The 18691-nt window shown below is 44.6% G+C and overlaps 2 protein-coding genes and 1 long non-coding RNA gene across 5 annotated transcripts in view; 2 read left to right on the top strand and 1 right to left on the bottom strand.

Moving 5' to 3' along the window:
* Positions 1-18691, top strand: part of LOC147208831 (uncharacterized) — a 104661-nt gene that overhangs the window by 47278 nt on the left and 38692 nt on the right. The window contains exon 1 of one of the 3 annotated variants that reach the window (XR_015097903.1): positions 3787-6669. The exons of the other annotated variants lie outside the window; for them this stretch is intronic. This is a non-coding gene — a long non-coding RNA (uncharacterized LOC147208831). Of the gene's footprint in view, positions 1-3786; positions 6670-18691 lie in introns of those variants that run through there. 3 annotated transcript variants of the gene reach the window in all.
* Positions 921-5475, bottom strand: zic3 (zic family member 3 heterotaxy 1 (odd-paired homolog, Drosophila)). Its single transcript, XM_086101199.1, has 3 exons — positions 4172-5475; positions 3588-3751; positions 921-3413 (listed from the first exon to the last, which is right to left on the bottom strand). The coding sequence occupies exons 1-3, from the start codon at positions 5181-5183 to the stop codon at positions 3231-3233; spliced, it is 1359 nt and encodes a 452-aa protein (XP_085957325.1). The 5' UTR covers positions 5184-5475; the 3' UTR covers positions 921-3230.
* zic6 (zic family member 6) lies at positions 6692-18326 on the top strand. The gene is made up of 2 exons (XM_086101198.1): positions 6692-13187; positions 15055-18326. The coding sequence occupies exons 1-2, from the start codon at positions 12254-12256 to the stop codon at positions 15633-15635; spliced, it is 1515 nt and encodes a 504-aa protein (XP_085957324.1). The 5' UTR covers positions 6692-12253; the 3' UTR covers positions 15636-18326.

An 18691-nucleotide genomic window follows, 5' to 3' on the forward strand; every position in this document is an offset into this window, starting at 1 on the left:
TAACACGTGCTAATGGCATCTTTACGCCCGGATTTGTCTCGATGATAATGCGGGTCAGAGTGCAGTCACCAATCCTGCCGAATGACAAGCGGCGTGTAAAAAGCGTAAACAAACGCAACATTGACGCGTGCGTGAAAACGCATCCATCCATTGTCGCTTTCTCTCTCTCTCTCTCTCTCTCTCTCTCTCTCTCTCTCTCTCTCTCTCTCTCTCTCTCTCTCTCTCTCTTCAGCAAGCCGGGTCTCTTTCATTTGACGTCACAGCATCTGAGAGGGGGAACTTGAAATGCGCGACTAGACGAGCTGGGGCGGAGGGGGTGGGGGTAAGGTGTAAGGGGCGGGGGGGGGGGGGCTGAAAGAAAAGAAATCAAAGGAATGATCGCGCTTGCGCAAACGTGGGGAGGAAAATGTGAATCAGTCTCCAAAGATGGCTGGGGAGGATGCTGGTGTTGATGCACTTCGATTTTTTTTTCAAGAAAAACAAAGCTCTGTTTAAGTCAAAACTATCACCACGTGTTCATTTGTTTGTTTTTTAAAAAATGTTTTTTTAAGTTTTGCAGCGAGCAAATGAGGAAAACCTATTCGGGGCATGGGGGTTGGTGAAAGACTTTAGGCAACACACACACCTCCTTTGACAGTCAGACGGTGTCCTCACTTGCCCGCCTTCCGAACACGTTACAACCACGGCCAACCCTCTCGCTTTTAATATTGAAAACAAATTCCAGAGAGACCAAAAAAAAAAACAACAACTTTTAACGCGTGTCCAACTTTCACGTGAAATGAACCGTCTGTCACGATGATTGAATGCGAGAGAAGACACCAAGATGGCGCCTCCCTTGGTGTCAAGTTCAAGTGACTCCTTTCAGTCTTGACTTCATTCGGCTTCATAATAACGAACAGGAAAATAGTCACCGGGAAGGCTCGTTTGCAGAAGGTTTTGCTTTTAATTCCAGTCCAAAAAAAAAAAAATCACATTTGATGTCTTACAAGAAAACAATACACAGTGGCCTTTAAAAACAAGGGAGCGATTTTTGTATTAATACAGGCTAAGGCATTGGCGTGGGCCTGCTCTTAAAACATTTGCTTTGCCTCAGTGTGGCACAGTGACACATTTCATGACGAAAACATTTTTTTTCTCCTCCTCGTCGGAATGTGACCCATATCTTCAAGAAAGTGTTACAACATCACATTCTCGCTGGGTATTTTTTGTTTATTTGTTCGTTTTATACAGACGCTATTTGCACATTTTTGGGCTATGTGGATGAGGGGCGGGCGTAAGAAAAAGTAGTTAACGTTTGAAATTAAGGTATAGAAAATAGCATATAAAACATATACTCCTTAAATTATTTAATTAAATAAACGTATTTCATATATCACTGTCACGAGGTACCGTTTTTTTTTACATTTTATTTTCAAAGTTAGTGCTGGTGGTCTGAAATTGTTCTCACAATATACTTTGTGTCTGCATAATATTTAATTCTTGAGAATAGGTTACAATGCAATGCTGTAACTCTTTTTGAAACCCCTCAAAAAAAAGTCCCACATAGATCTAAAATTCCTTTCACTAGATTTTTTCAACACAAAAAAATGCCATTTTGACAAGTTACTCACACATTTTTTAAAAACAGGCATCATCAAACTGCTCTATATGCAAACACAACAACAGACAATACGCTTAGTTATCCACGGAAAATTTACGTTTAAAGCAACTCAGGCTGACAGACAAAACCCCCCTCCTTTTTTTTTGTTTTATTATGTTTTTTCTTGTGACAGTTCCAATGTTGCCGATGCACACATTTATCAACGTACTTGCACAAAGACACTGCTGGAACTATTCGTGAGGGGGAATAAACCATGATTGGACGAGTTTATTTGGGTCGGGAATCCCGATTTTGAAATTCTGTCACCTTGATTTGTAAATCGGCATACACTCGTCTGTAATACAAAGAGTGCAATAGGCGTTTTTTTTAATGCTACAGATTTGACATCTATGTCCGATTCTATAAAAGTAAAATATACAAAAGCAAAGTTCAAAATTGGCAACCCCCCCTACCCGCCCCCCTCCCAAATAAAGATATCCACACACGCGTTTTATAGCTTCCCAGTTTAACTCCCTCCTCCAAGGTCACATGTACATGTCAATGGTCTCATAAAGAAAATATAGAAGTGATGGGGAATATCTTGCATCATATATAGACAAATCCATAATATCCATCCATATAGACTATTTATTATTCGATGCAAATAAGACACGTGTAGGCCTACTAGTTATAAAAAAATCAAAATAAAAGAAAGGAAAAGACAAAAGGATACAATCGCCATGTTGGAGCTTTTCGTTGTTATTGTAGTGAAGCTGAGCCCAAACTGTACAGTTGTTAGAAAAAAAAACCATTTCCATAAATATCATTTTTCTACCCCGGAACGTATACCCATAATTAAATTACAAATTGATAAATATGGCATCATGGATATGTATTTACAACGGCATATTAACAAAAGGCAACGTTATTATATTCAACGGCAACAATCGTAACCTAATACCACATTGTTTTTCTCCACCCAAAAAACGGACGATGACAACAGATTCGACCCCATCAAACAAGGAAATACATTCACGAGTATAATATTTATTTATGATTTTTTTTGTCTTTTGTTACCTTTTAAACTGTGTTCAAGTTCATGACAAAAAAGGACTTTGGCACGTTTTCTTAAGACTGAAGTTCCAACAATCATTTGACGGGGCGACACAACAGTTGCTGCCTGCCACCCTTTTTTAATAATATAAAACAGAGTGAAATAATTCTCCCTTTTTTATTCTTTTCATTTTTAAATAAAATTTTGAGAAAATACATAAAATGAAAAATAAATCATTTCCTGAAACCTTTTTTTTAACTAAAAAGGGAAACAAACAAAAAAAAACCAACAACAACAAAATGACGTAATCTGAGAACGTCTTCTCTTTTCCCATTTATTTTCATTTGAATCTCTCCGAACTGCTGAATAAAAATGTCCAACTTGAGTAATCCTGAGCTCGGACTTGGCCCATTTGCTTGCTTCTGCTTGTCCCGTTTTCTTCGCGGATGCTTGTGTGTGTCTGTGTGTGTGTGTGTGTCTGTGTGTGTGTGTGTGTGTGTGTGTGTGCGCGCGTGTGTGTGGTCAGGAAAAGTCTTAGTTGTTTTAAATTCCACATCCTCGAATGTCGAAGTGCAGCCGCTTCCTTGTTCTCCCCCTTCAAACGTACCATTCGTTAAAGTTCGGCGCCAGCCCTTCGCTGTGTCCGTTTGTGTTTTGCACGGTTGACGGGGGCGTTTTTGTCGGGTCTTCGCTGGAGGCTGAGCCCAGAACCGGGGGTGTGGACGACTCGTATCCGGAACTTGCTGCCGGGGACGACTCGGACCCTTGGGACTCGTGAACCTTCGGAGGACAGAAATCAAACCAAAGTTTTGAACTGAATTGCATTAAGTAAGCGGTAAACTAAAGGTGACCCCCCCCCCCCCCCAAAAAAGAGGGACGGGCTATTGAAGAACCGTTACTTGCGTGCGCGCTGCGTCTGCGTGCGCTAATGTGTCTAATGTTAACGTTAATTACCTTCATGTGTTTCCTGAGAGAGCTGGGGTGCGTGTAGGACTTGTCACACACTTTGCAGATGTACGGCTTGTCCGACGTGTGCACGTGCATGTGCTTCTTCCGGTCGCTGCTGTTGGCGAAACGGCGGTCACAGCCGTCGAATTCGCACTTGAACGGCTTCTCACCTGACGACCAGGGGGGGGGGGGGGGGGGAACAGGTGCACGCAAGTCATGTACAGTAGATGGCCACGCGAGCAGACACACACACACAAGCACACAGATACAGGCGCGCACACACACTCGCGTGCACGCGCGCGAACCGGCGCGTGTGCCGGTTGTGCGCGCGCGCGCAGCGTTATTATATAGCAGCGTAACCTACATTTTTGGCTGCACAACTGGGCTAAACGCTGCTTCCGTCAGCTTTTATTTATTCATCGCGTCTACTCTCACTTTAGTCAACAGTGAAGCAACAGTTTACAACTCCACTCCAACTGTGCACGCACACGAGCGGACCGCGCACACACACGCGCAGTTGACGCACGCTCACGTTCCAACAACACACAACTTTGCACAAACGCGCACTTTGCGCGGTCTATTGGCCTTACCCGTGTGCGTTCTTTTGTGGATTTTCAAGTTCTCCGAGCGGGCGAATATTTTCCCACAGCCCGGGAAAGGGCACGGGAAGGGCTTCTCGCCCGTGTGCACTCGGATGTGGTTGACGAGTTTGTACTTGGCCTTAAAAGACTTTCCCTCCCGGGGGCAGTCCTCCCAGAAGCAGATGTGGTTGCTCTGCTCGGGCCCGCCGACGTGCTCCATGGAAACGTGCGTGACCATTTCGTGCATGGTGCTAAACGTCCTGTCGCACGTCTTTTTGGGTCTGTTCATCTGGTGCTCGTCTATCCACTTGCACGACAGTTCTTGCTTGATGGGCTGCCGCATGTAGCGAAAGAAGGCCCCCGGCCCGTGGTGGCTGGGTACATTCATGCCCATGTTCATGTTGATGGGGTGGTTGTAGTTGTGCAGCTGCGCCGCCGCCGCCGCCGCCGCCGCGCCGTACGGGTCTGCGCGCGGACTGGCCACCGGCCGGTACGGGTCGGTTCGCCCGAAGATGTCTCCGCGCAGGCCTAGATGCATCTGGCTGTTGACCACGTGACCGCTCGGCGACGAGTGGCTCACCCCCTGCTCGTGGAGTCCGGGGAAGAGCAGATGTCCCGGGTTATCCGCGATCCCCGGCGGCCCGTGGAGGCTCCCGGCGGAGGCTGCGAACAGCCCGTGCTGCGCGCTCGGCGCGGCCGACTCCCCGACACTGCGGTTCCGAAAGAGAAAGTCCCGCGTGGAGTTGAACGGCCCCCCGCCGTACGAGCCCACCTGGCCGCCGTGCGCGTGTCCCAGGGCCGCCGCATAGCCGCCGGCTTGCGGAGTGAAGGCTGAAGTCTGACCGGAGGCGATGTCGTGGCCCACGGGGCTAATTTTGAACGCCGCCGCATGCGAGGACTCGCTGAACGGGTTGAGTCCCAGGCTCGCGTCCCTGTTGCCGATGTCGTGGTGCCTTGGTGCTCCGAAGCCGCCCACTCCTAGCGACGCGAACTGCGGACCGCTATCGAGAAGCATAGTCATGAACGTGGGAGGGGTGAGGGGGCAAAAAAAAAAAAAAAAATTTAAGAGGAAATAAATTTAAAATCCAGTTTAGCGGATTGCGCAAGCTGCAAGCGCCGCGCCGAGATTTGCCGCACCGTAAAGAAAAAAAAAATCGAACCCCCCCCCCCAAAAAAAATGAGCACCCCGAAAACGGGGAAGAATCCTTCTCGAGAGTTGGGAGGAATTTGCCAAACTCCCGTTGAGCGCGCTCCGTGAGAACGAGGATCAAACTTCCCCCCTTTTCCAGGCGGATGATGTCCTTGGACTGATAAAGTCAATCACTCACTCCCAGAACATAAATGAACTCGGGAGGCAGTGCTACGACAGCCAATCGCGGGCCGACTTCCCACTTCACACGTGATTCTCAGCCAGGCCGCTAATTGGCCGGATTTCCTTTGATTGGCAGCGTTGCCTATTGAGGGTGGCAGCTCGTCTCAGCTGCCTCCTTTTGATTGGCTCTCGCCGGCGTTATTTTGCAGGTAAATACGAGGTCTTTGCTGCACCGAGCGCCAGTGGGGGGGGGGGGGGACGCGCAGCCCGAACCCAACTTGGACGCCACCGACCCCCGAATTACTTCAACTTGTGGACGTTAACCCTGTTGCGTAACAGGATGGAGAGCACGCGAGACAAAGCGCGTGAATTGAAATGAAGAATGAAAAGCTAGCTATCTCATGTTTTAAAACCAGCCAATCGAATCAGGTGTTGGTTCAGGGACGGTCTGAAATGAGATTTTCTCACATAACTTTTAATCTATCTATCTATCTATCTATCTATCTATCTATCTATCTATCTATCTATCTATCTATCTATCTATCTATCTATCTATCTATCTATCTATCTATCTATCTATCTAAAAACTTGATATTTCTGGCATAATTCCAAATTGTGGCTTTCATGAAGCAGTTTTAGAGGTTTTGGGAGTGGGAGTTGGTGTTTTTTTTTGAAAGACAATCTCAAAAGGGTGTAAGACTGAAGGAGGGGGTGCTGAAGGGAGGGTTTTTGTGTGTGTGTATGTGTGTGTGTGTGTTGGGGGGATAAAAGACAGACAGAAAGATGTCAGTAATCGTAATATCCTGAGTTTTTGGAGGGGGGGGCGGCGTAAAAAACATTGAGCATGTTTCAGAGGAATACTGCTGACTCTCTGCAGGACGCTTACAATCTGATCAAGTTCAGAGACCCGTTGAGTCCTTCAAGCGGCGCTTTTTAACCGGCGAGCCTTTCACAAGCAAAACAGCACCCTCCCCTTATGCCCCATACACACATACACTCGCAATCTATCCCAGGAAGGAGCTCCTCACATTCTTTATTTTATAAAGAGACTTTCTCTGTACAACCCTCCCCCCCAAAAAAACTCTTCTAAAATCAGCCCCTTCATTTCTAGTCGCGCCCTCATCCCATCATCATCCATCAATCCACTCTCCTCAACTTTTTCCTGCACCCCCCACACTCATATTACACAGAAGAGGTGAGTTGTCTGACTTTTCTGCATGACGGCGAAGGCAGCATGCGTGATATATGTACAGTAGTTGTTTCGCCTCGAGGGGCGGGGCTGCATGCGGGATCATTATTTTTTGCCACGCGTGTGTGTGTGAACATAGTTTAGGCCTGTTTGTATGCTCGAAGTTGACACTTTGCGGCATTTTCGCACAAAAACTGCAAAATTTGGAGCAAAAAAACTGAGAACGTAGCACACACACACACACACACGCGCGCGCGCGCGCGCACACACACACACACACACACACACACACGCTCACGCTTGCTTCCCTTGCCACTCTCACGCGCGTGGTCGTGCACGCGCACAATCGTTGAGTTCGCCGCGCGAGATTTACGGCGACCTTTTTTGAACCCTCGACGAGTGACGAGCAAGCTGTTTAAGTTCTCCTCGTTTCTCCTCCATATTTTATTGCCTTGTTGGCTGTGCGCGTTCACGAGGCCACGCTCGCTCTCGCTCCAAGGGAGAATAAATGTTAGGAGGGGAAAAAATATATGGCTTTTGGAAGGAGCGACAAACGGAAACAAGACGTGCCTGACGAGCACAGCTCATGTAGACTTATTAAATGTGATAGATTTTGCTCTTTCTGACAATAAAAATGCAAATGTGAGCACTCAGGTCTTAAAAACATTTTCAGAACGTTAAAAACAAAGATATATATATGAACATGCTCTGACATTTTGCCTCTCCTTTTCAATTAATTAATATTCTGTCCATTTTTAAAATGTAATATTTCCCTTTAATATTTTAATTCCCTTCCCCAGGTTAAAGGACTTTCCCATTATTTCAGCATGCAGCAACTGTACTAATTATATCATGTGTAATATTATATAATGGTTTTACCATGGGTGTGCTGTGTATAATTTGATTATTTTGTTATCTCGGCTCGGGATTACCTCATCGCCCGGCCGTTTGTGGGGGTGCCTCATTGGTTATAACATAATCTGTTTGCCACTGAGCATGCGCGCCGTGCAATACGATGACAATATTGCAGTGGTGCAATAATCTAGAGCACAACTCACGTGAGAGGGCAAGCACGCCCATCCATCCATCCATCCATCCATGCATGCTGCTGCAATTCAATGGTAAAGCCGCATTTTATATTGCGTTTACAGTAGACTGTAGTGGAGTGCATTCAGTAGAAGAAATAGATACATTGGAATGATTATTATTATTATTATTTTTTGCTTAAAAAATTGATATGTGTGCTTTTTTTATGTTTTGTTGTAGCAAAAGCTGTGCTTGGATGATTCAAAAGAACTTGCATATCTAAAAAAATAAAAAGCATTTAGATAGACTTGAATTACATGAATTGAACCATATTATGGCGGTCGACTGGATTGCTGCAACATACCCAAGAGTTATATATATATATATATATATATATATGCAGTACAATTGCCACCATAATAAACACATTGTGAAATATTTGCCAATATCTGAATTTGTGTGAATCAAAATGGAGTCTAATTGTCTTTGTGGAGTATATTCTTGGCTCTCATTGGGTTCCCATCATAAAGAGTCAAGTGACTTCATGTGCACGATGCTGTTCATCTTTCTCTCAATGCAGACACTGCGTATGCAGAACTGTACTGCCGAATGAATGCAATGTTCCATTAGTTGTATTGTTGGGTTGACTGTATGCATGTTTTTGTTGTTGGGCTGCCTAATCCCACTCCCGGAATTGTCGTCTTGTTCGCGCTCTCCTTCAAAGCACGATGGATTTCCGACAATATCCCAGCAAAATTATGATGCCATAATGGCTCACTTGAATTTTTCTCGTACAGTCATTTAGCATGCCACATTTGCATCCTGTCTTATTGTCTCCACCCCCAACCTCCAAAGCTAGTTGTGCTTTGGCCAAATTCACCATTTTTTATTTCGTTATTTTTTTAAACAAATTTGGTATATGTGGCGCCTGTTTATCACTTCATCACATTTTTTTAAGCTGATGAGTCAGATGTCCTGTGCATAAACAATGGTGCTTGGACTAACTTGTCATGAGTTGACTTTTTCTATTGGAGTACACCATGCATGCATCATGATGTGCTTTGTCACTGCTTGTTCTCAGTGGATTCGTGTGTAAGCAGGCTATCACACTTGTCCAAGAGTCATGCTACCATGTTCGTGCAGCTGTCGTCATACATGTTATGTGGTCTTCTTGAGTGACTTCTTTACCGTCTGTACATTTGGTGAAGCGCAGGGATTCTCAAAGTGTGGCATGCGGGCTTGCACAGCAAGCGCAGGGCAGCTGTGTTGTACTTTGAAGTTCATAACAGTTGCGTTTGAGCTTTCACAACTGTTTGTTTTTTAGTATTTATTTCGAGGTGTGACAATTAATCGCATCATCGACGACTCTCGTTATGGACGAATCAAGTAGAGACCAACTACATATTGTTCATATTCTCGGAATTGAAAATGTTCTCTAATTTCTGTTGTCCTTCCCCCCAAAATTAGACATTTGCAATCATCTGCTTTTACATTGAAAACAATTCTCAACATTTTTGACATATTTCTGACAGCTGTTAGAAAACCAAACCAGTAGCTGAAACATTATGACTTTGCTTCTGCACTGTCAATTAAAAAAAAGAAAAAATCATTTTTCTGACAGCTGTTTAAATGTTTTCATCAGATTGATCAAAAACCGTAATCTACTGATTCATTGATATTGACAGTAATCATAATCCAATTGCCTCGATTCCACCTTTATGGGTTTAGTGAGCTGGATGACTGAGAATTTACCCAGACATAAAGAAAAAAACAAAATTCCGAGCAAACACATTTGCTTTTCTATTTTTATTGCTATTGTGACTAAGTTGAAACGACATTGCTAAGTATGCTATTAGTCTAACAACATTCAAGTGTGGGGTTCATCTTCAAACTGTGCATAGAGTACCCAAAGTATTAAATCTACTTTTTAGGAATAAAATGTGCCTGATTTTTGATGAACACTTGGGCCTACTACACTACTGTACTCAATCTTGATGACGGTCGTGTTTACTTGGAGAACTACAGAAAGTATTCCAGGTATTACTTGGAAGTTTGACACTCACTGATGTAGTGGAATTAGGCAGCTCTCGCTTGATTTATCGAAGCATCTGTCTCCAAGCGGACACAGCTACCTATAAATATATACACACACACACACACACACACGCACACACACACACACAGAGTAATACTACATGCATGACCACTCAATAATAAGATGTGAGACACAAATGCAAGCAAGTCAAGGTCAAATTGTCTAAAATGATTTATAGTCGAAAAAGGATGCAGGCTTTGGTTCATTAGAGCAGGGGGGCGGGGGTGGTGAACCTGCAACCTGTGGGCCATACACAGCCCATGAGGGCATTTGGCCTTGGCCGGTCATCCAATTGTAAATACAAATAAAAGCAGAGGAAGTGTTATAAAAAAAGAGCCTGGAAACGTGGTGACCACAATTGCCCATAAAATTCAATATTTTGTGAGCTAGTTTGATGGTCTTTTTTTCATAAATTTAATATGGCCCCCATGGGAGTCTCTCTCTCTTTCTCCCAAAAAAAAAAAAAGAACCTCCCATGAATGAGACGGTGTTCATATATTGCAAAAAACACCGGCGTGTGTTCTTTGTCATCCGTTTGACATATTGTCACTGCCCCACCACTGATTTTTGCTCCCTTTGGATGTGACACCATTAATCATTGAGGTGAGGCACATATTTAAAATCACAAAAGACTCGATGTGGCCTGTCTCACAACGAATCGCCATGGAAAGCGTGGCATTTGTTCAAATACAAACAGGTGATAAAAATCGCACGGGCTTGTCTAAAAATCTGAAACGATACTTCAACGTTGCTTTATGCGATGCGTGGGAATAAATGAAGTTGGGAACCATGTTGGGTTATATTTTTTGTAATTTTAATGTACACCTGTGTGTCTGTTCAAAGCACGGCACAAATTGTTACTTAGTCTTGCAGTTTTGTCCATTCATCAATTATTAAACTTGCGAAGAGATGAATTAATGTAGTGCACATGCAATGGCAGATTTTAGATACATATATGCGTTTGTCAATATATAATAATTCAATAGACAATATAAATGTATTTTTTTTTTTTTTACTCAATCCAATGCCAGAAGGTGAACCATGTTTATTTATTTTGTGTCATTTGCGTTTCTTTTAAACCCAAAGAAACCCAAAGAAAGGCAGATTGTCGTGTGCAGATTGTCCTGTGCAGAGAGATTGAAACCTTTGCCTTTATTGCCCTTCAATGACCTTCAACCTCGACTCATTTTCGGAAATACACGGGGTCAAAGGTTGACCTGCACCGGCAGTTGATTCCTGTCACTTCTGTCATATTTTGTGGCCCCACTTGTGATTTTGGCTTTGTCACTGTCGAGGAACCTCCGCAGATGACGTCAGCATAAAGGCTCGCGTTTATCATGTACCATAAAAATGTCAGTGCTGCCTGCTACAGGACAGTGGGATTCATGTTTTGAGTTTATATTCGTCGTAGAACAAATCAATATTTAAAAAAAATCTGTGCGTGGATGAATGCAATGTTTGTGCAAGTGAAATAGTTGGAAAGCGAGTTTGTCACATGAGCTCATTTGCATTTTTATAGAACCGAGCTGCAGCAAGAAGCAAATCGCACCTTTCATGGTTATTAATGAGTTGAATGATTGTGCAGCACAGGGCTCAAACGTGTTGCATTAAATACATTCCGTATTTTGTTCCGTAAAAAACAAACAAACACGAGTGTAGAAAACACTTAGCTTGCGGTTTGCACAACTTTCCACGTTTTGAAAATCTGGAATTCCAATCAGAAGTTGACGGTAATCACCCTGGACGCACGGTGCCTTTTTCTTTCTTTCTTTCGTTCTTTTTCTTTTTTTTTGTTGGGGGGGGAGGGGGGGTCGTGGCTAATATTTCCAGAGGAATTAAAAACCAACTCAGACGTGGGACTGCAATTGTCTTGTGTTTTGCTGCAGTCATAATCAATCAGCGGACTATGCAGGTGATGAACGTTTTTCTTTTTGTGCACTGCCGGTTTGTCTTGGTGGGCCAAGAAAAGCGCCCCGAGCAATATTTGGGAGTATTGCTGGCACTTTTCAAAGCATTTTCTCTGCTCGATTTGAAAAGGGTGTCGTGCAGCGAGCGCCCGCGTTGTGCAGACCGCCCCAACCCCCTTTTTTTTAAAAAAACAGACCCCAGTGGCTGTCAATCACGGCGCATTCCAGCCAATCCCAAAGCTCCCATTTAAAAAAGCCGCTCTGCCTGCTGTGCTTTTATATTTTGCGCCGTGGCCTGTTTGCGGGGGCACTTTTACTACCACGGTTATTGGCACAAATCAAGAGGGCAAAAGAAAAGTGAGGCGGGATGGGACTCGCGGCAACTATGAGCACTCCGGTGCGTCTTTCCGCAGCGAAGTTCACGGCCAACAATTTCACATGCAGATGATCAAAGGGAATTTGGGAGCAGATATTTTGAAACCTGCTATCCCGCTTTGTGTGTTTGTTTGTTTGGGAGTTTTTTTTTTCCTCCAAAAGAAAAAAAAATTCCCCAATTCGCCGCATGCAAACTTTGCACCCAAACATGACAAGCCTGGCTCGGTTCAGTGGCTGCCCTCTCAACCCCGGGGAGAGGAGCGGCGAACCCAGCGTGGCGCTGCCACCTTTGGCAGGGGAGCACACGGGACTCCCCACTGGCACTTCCTTAAAACTCTGCCCCTCGCACTCTTTGCGAGACTACCCCGAGGCGAGGTCCAGTGCATACGCTGACCACACGCTCCCCCACTTTGCCGAGCCGGGCTACTTAGAGCACAGCGGCCCCAGGGGCTTCCTCCTCGGAGGCGGCATGCCACCGGGCACCGACCAGCTGGCATCGTCACGGGGGAACCAGCATGGCGGGATGGCGCGCTACCGCGACTTGGCCGGCTGCAGGGACGCCAGAGCCGGCGCCTTTTTCGCATGCGGCTTCCAGGAGCAGGCCTCCGGCAGCGAGCCCGGCCAGATGATGCTGAGTCTACCTGGGGACCTTCTCACCCGTGGCCACCCATACGGGGGCGCCGTGAGTCCCAAGGGGGGCGGCCGGCAGCTCGTCACGCAGCTGCTGGGGCTCTACAAGCCCTTCGCGCACCGCGGCGGAGGCGGAGGTGGAGGCGACGCGCTCCTCAGGTGCGCCAAAGTCAAGAGCGAGCTGGTGTGCAAGTGGAGCTCGTCGGACGGGCCCGGCGGCAAGGCGGTGCCGTGCTCCAGAGCCTTCGGGACCATGTACGAGCTGGTCAGCCATGTGACCGTGGAGCACGTCGGCGGAGCGGAGCAGGCCGAGTACGTGTGCCAGTGGGAGAGGTGCGCCCGCGACAGGAAGCCCTTCAAAGCCAAATACAAGCTGGTCAACCACGTCAGGGTCCACACCGGGGAGAAGCCCTTCCCGTGCCCCTTCCACGGCTGCGAGAAGTTCTTCGCCAGATCGGAAAACCTCAAAATCCACAAGAGGACGCACACAGGTTCGTTCGTGCACTTTTGACGCAATGTGGAATTTTCACAACAAACTTTGCATATGGCTCTCCGTAGGTTCTAAACTGCTTATTTATTCGTTTAGGAAGCTATTAAGTCATTAGATGCTGTGAGGCAAACAGCATTTCGCTGCACTTTTTATGGCCCCTCGTGCAGCATAAATGTTTATTATCGTGGACGTGCCAAATAGTGACCCCACGGCCCACACTTGTAGGCCACGATTCTTCTTTAATGATTCATATTATTATGATGATGATGATTATTATTATTCTTAATTCTCGCGGCCATGCAGCTGCAAGAACGAGTAGAGCAGCGGAGCGCCACTTTTGCGTATATATAGTCTGTGCAGGACAGGGGGGCCGCTCCCACTTCATTCAAGTGAAATTATTAAATAAATCCCGGGACACCGGAGAGCTCGTGACGTGGCCGTTACGCGCGTGATGCGCGTGCCTCCCAGGAACGATCCCCACCCTCGTGTGCACATCAGAGGGGAGACATCATGACAGCGTGGGCAAGGAGGCAGCACAGAGAAGGCCCATCGCGTAGGAAGACAAGATGTAAAATGACGCATTTATACGTTGACACTATAAGGCCCCTTTTTTGGTAATCACGATGATCTATTTTAATATCATTTTTACTGTCCTTATTCACAATCCTAATTCGATGTCAATACGTTGTATTGGCCTCCATATTTTTTGTAACGTTGGATTTTTTGTTGTTTAAGGCATCAATAAAGCCGCTGTTGCGGGGGTCATAACTGTGAAAATAAACACTCGATTAATAATATAATTGTTACCACTGTTACGACCACTACCACCACTAATGCGAGCACTTGCAAGAATGGCGGGTGACGATTCCCTTCATTTTCATTATTTCTTTTTAAATATTTGATTTAAAACTCCATTTGAAATCAATGAAGCTGCTACTGTGAGCGTAAAATCACACAATGCAGTGAATCATAATAATTATAATAATAATTATAATAAAAATTAATTAATAATTATAATAATAACAATAACAACAAGGAGTTTAGTAAAACAAATATGCTATTACTTCCCCCGTAAATTGTTTGCCTAATGAAAGCAGGAAACGACCTGCCCCCATGCTGTGAGTCTTATATCCGGAAAGTACATTCACTGTCTCGTTTTTAGTTTTTATTATTTCAATAAAAGTCATTCACTTGGAGGGATCTGTGAAACCGAATATGTATTTATGATTATCTGGCCCATGTGTGCAGTGCAGTGCAAGAAAAGAAGGAAGAGAAAAAACCCCACAGACATTGCAATAATTCTCCCTGGCAACCGCGAGGCAAACGCACCAATGCAATTTGACCTACATTTACGAATGAAAGTCACTCTGTCACTTGTTGCGAGCGTCCTTTGGGGTTGCTTGGATGTGACGAGGCTGAAATATAATGATGATATAATAATAATAATAATAGTAATATGTTTTGTGTTCATTATTTTACTTCATGTTCACGGTTTCGTTAAGCGCTTTGTTACAGCTGCAGCCGTTGTGAAAGCGCTCTATAAATCAGGATGTATTGTCTCGTAAATACAAGTACAACTTACAACTCGAGTAAGAAAGGTGACTTCAGGATACGCTGCACGAATCCGCGAAAACATTGGCTACACCCGAGGAGCTGTCTTTTCAAAAATAACAATGCTTACGTTTGATTACCTTAGATATTCACTTACAAGGAGGACGGGGATTTATTTCTGCCTTATTTAACACGAGGGAGGAAATCCACACCATGATAATTATCATGATATAATTACTTCTCTGGTGCCAGTCATGCTGGCATGTGCAGTGGTTCTAACCTCGCCGCCTCCCTTTCTCCCCCATGTGCACGTCCAGGTGAAAAGCCTTTCAAATGCGAATTCGACGGCTGCAACCGGCGGTTCGCCAACAGCAGTGACCGCAAGAAACACTCGCACGTCCACTCCAGCGACAAGCCGTACACGTGCAAAGTGAGAGGCTGCGACAAGTGCTACACGCACCCGAGCTCCCTGCGCAAGCACATGAAGCTGCACTGCAGCGGGGACGCTCGGAGCGGTGCCAACGCCGCTTCTGGTTCGGCTGGTTCCGCTGACTCGCATCCGGGCGATCCCGGCTCCGACTCCCCGCTACTCAGCCCCATCCAGGACGTGACCTCCTTGTCCCCGGGGAGTCCGGACGACTCGAGGTCACGTCTCCCCCTCGGCTTTGACAACAGGTCGCAGCCCCTGCTGGACGCGCTGCTGCTCCAGAGAGGCTCCTACAGCACCGGTAGCTGCGGCGGCAGCCCCAGGGCCCAGTCCGCCCAGTACCACTGCAGCCAGACCGGCCACACTTTCCAGCACCAGAGCGCCTCGTGCAGGACTTTCCCATCAGCCCCGCACTTCCAGAAAGGCTTCATCAACGGGTGGTATACGTGTCACAGTGGCGTGGACTCCTAACCGTACGTCTGACGAGCAGCGGACATTTCATTAGGTACACCTGCAGAATTCAATTTCATACATTGGTAATCTGTCTCTAGCGCATATATATATATGTATATATATATATATATATATATATATATATATATATATATATAAAGTTGTCAAACCTGAAGCCCGTGGGCCAGATCTGGCCCATTCACATCATTTTGTGAGGCCCACTAAAGCAAATTCTGTCCCCCTCCCCAACCCCCGCCCCCCTCAAATCTATCCCAAGATTGCAAATTGGCTTCACTTAATCGTGTAGGGATCACATTTTTGTGAACTTAATCCCAAGCTTTTGAAAATAATGTGGTAAAATAGTTGAAAGAACTTTGACTATTTTCCTCTACTTCTGACTTTTAAGATTGAATATGTTTATTTGTCATACGCCTGATAAAAACACAAAAGTCTCCCTCCAATCATAAAAAGACTAAGATAAAAAAATAGAGAGCAATTTAAAGAACAAAAGATGAATGCTGATCATTTTATCAACAAAAAGGACTTTCGGAGTTTGGCAGTTGTACTAGCCTAGTTGGAACAAAAAAGACAAAAGTGTGAATACAATGTGCAAAGATTCAGATATTCCTCCGTTGAAGTCTTGCAAATTGCAGAGTTATTACACAGTGTAAATGTTCAAGTGAGCAGAATGACAAAAGAAGAGTATTGCACAACTAGTTTGAAACTAGTATTCCATCAGTTTGTCATGTATTTTTAATACGATGAGGCCAATATACGTTTCCTTGGCTTTTGATCGTCATAACAGCCCTCTGAGGGAAACATAACTGCAAAGTGGACAAAAAACATGACATTCAGACATACGTAGAAAACGATAAACACATCCATCTCTTTGCACATGCAGCCCCCCCCCCCCCCAAATAAAGCTGTAGTTAATCCATCCCAGACAAAGTTGGAAAAATGCATCATTATGATGTGTAGCATGACTTCACCCCCCCCCCCCCCAAAAAAAGAAAAAAAATTCTACAAATGTGGTTCTTTGGCTTAGGAGAAGTGCTTTTTAGTATGACCGAGCATCGGTTTGTAGCGGTTTTATAAATTTATATTGAAACAATGATTTTCCAATTTTGGTTCTACAGTATATAACACTTATTGAGAACCAAATAGTTACTGGATATTATATGTACGAGAACCTCTAAACCAATAGTTTTCAAACTTTTGCAACTCAGTGGCCTACCAACAGCATTAAAATACAGTAACCTATTAGGCCCAAGTGTTCAATTAAAAACAAGGCAGCAGTTTTATTTGTATGAGGTATATTGCGCTTAAATACTTTATCAGAAAATAAATATGTACTTAAAATGTATTACATAGGTTCCAAAAACAAAATACTTGAATTTTTAAAACCAACTCATTCATAACAAATGGAAATTTTATATTCTACCGTACTTCAAAATTCAGGAAAAATTCAACTCTACTTGAGAAATGCATTGTACTGGATTAAAAAAGGTTCAACAGGATCAACACACAACCGATTCAGGGTGTCCCCCGCCTACTGCCCGAAGACAGCTGGGATAGGCTCCAGCACCCCCCGCGACCCTAGTGAGGATTAAGCGGTTCGGAAAATGGATGGATGGATGGATGGAGGATCAACACATGTAAGCTTCATTCAAATGTGTTTATTACATGATTTGAATCACACACATTTGATGTGTCTTAAATTTAGCCATTCTTTATGCGTACCGCTCGAGAGGCACCAAGACGAGCCCAAGAGTTGTACTTGTTGCAAACGTTGGTTGCAAACGTTGAGAATCAAAACTCTAAAGCACTCCATTGAAGTATATCATTGAAAATCATGGGTCGCGATACAGAACCAGGAATAGGATGTAGCCGACAGTGGTGCTATATAGAACCAATAGTGCACATCAGAATCTCCGAAGCTGCTTTACGATTGTTGTTATTATTTATTTATTTTTTACAGTGTAGCCTACCATCATTGAATGTAATTTTTTTCCCCCATTTCGTATTATTAAAACGCTGCTTGTATTGGCTCTGTCATTGCGCAGGTGTACCTAATGATGCGTCCGGTGGGTGTGTTTCATAGCTCGAGCACTCCGTGTACCTTTTTGTGCTTGTCGTGTTACATATTTAGTGATCAGTTGTGAATTGTGTTCTAATAGCCCCCCCCCCCCCTTTTTTGTGTGTTTGCTTTGACATACCCACTCCCACAGTGGGTGATGACATATTTATTTTTTTACATCCTGCACATGTCTATTTGTGGGCTGCTGTGCGTGCGTGTGTGTTTTTCTTAATCATCATGAAACCTACTTCTGCCTTTACATGTATGAATATAAACCCTTCCAATGTGGGGATCTTTGAATGTAAATTTGCCGTCAGACACATTGTATGTTGCTATATCTGAGATATCTTCTCATAACAGCTCCTATTCGTCACATAGGCTTAAGCATTGTAATGGTGCGAGGCTTCATAGTTTTCGATATCGTGCATTGCACACGCGTGTTCTCGTATGTGTTTAATGTACATTTCCGCATTTGTGTGCAACGTGAGCATCCACTTGGGTGTTATAGATGAAAAGGCGTCTTGATTAGCATTCACTTTTACTATACTCTGCTGTACATAAGCCTGCTGTATAATTAACCATGTATTCTATATTTTATTAAAGTGTCTCTATATTCCCTTTGATCAGATGCGCACTTGTGGTCAACTTCATTGATTTATTTCGTTATTTATCCCCATAGGAAGCTCACAATTTAAGGGGGCGGGGGGAAAAAAGCAGGATTTCTGATGAATTTATATCGTGGGTTTCCGTTGTTGGTTTGCCACAAATGGTTTGAACTACTGGCGTGGGTGTCAAGTGCGGGAGGGTTGAGAAGCCTTATGCAGTGATGTCATCACCACCACGCGGCAATTGTTTGTCGAATATTTTCAGGTGTTAAATAAACGCAGCTCCCTTTAATTATTTCTTCGTTTGTCTCATGTCGTTGACAGATTGTGGTTCCACTTGATCATGCGGTAACTTCTCCCACACACAAACACACTTGGAGCTCCTCACTTTG

This window comes from Hippocampus guttulatus, chromosome 2 (assembly GCF_054856545.1).
Source record: "Hippocampus guttulatus isolate MCC_2025c chromosome 2, RoL_Hgut_1.0, whole genome shotgun sequence".
In the NCBI taxonomy this organism is placed as follows: domain Eukaryota; kingdom Metazoa; phylum Chordata; class Actinopteri; order Syngnathiformes; family Syngnathidae; genus Hippocampus; species Hippocampus guttulatus.

Bases quoted from the DNA above. Each gene is read 5' to 3' on its own strand.
- zic3 (XM_086101199.1), bottom strand. From the start codon at position 5,183: ATGACTATGCTTCTCGATAGCGGTCCGCAGTTCGCGTCGCTAGGAGTG. The intron at 3,752-4,171 runs GTAAGGCCAATA...CCTGGTCGTCAG, and splicing joins CCACAAAAGAACGCACACGG to GTGAGAAGCCGTTCAAGTGC. The intron at 3,414-3,587 runs GTAATTAACGTT...TGTCCTCCGAAG, and splicing joins CTCTCAGGAAACACATGAAG to GTTCACGAGTCCCAAGGGTC.
- zic6 (XM_086101198.1), top strand. From the start codon at position 12,254: ATGCAAACTTTGCACCCAAACATGACAAGCCTGGCTCGGTTCAGTGGC. The intron at 13,188-15,054 runs GTTCGTTCGTGC...GTGCACGTCCAG, and splicing joins CCACAAGAGGACGCACACAG to GTGAAAAGCCTTTCAAATGC.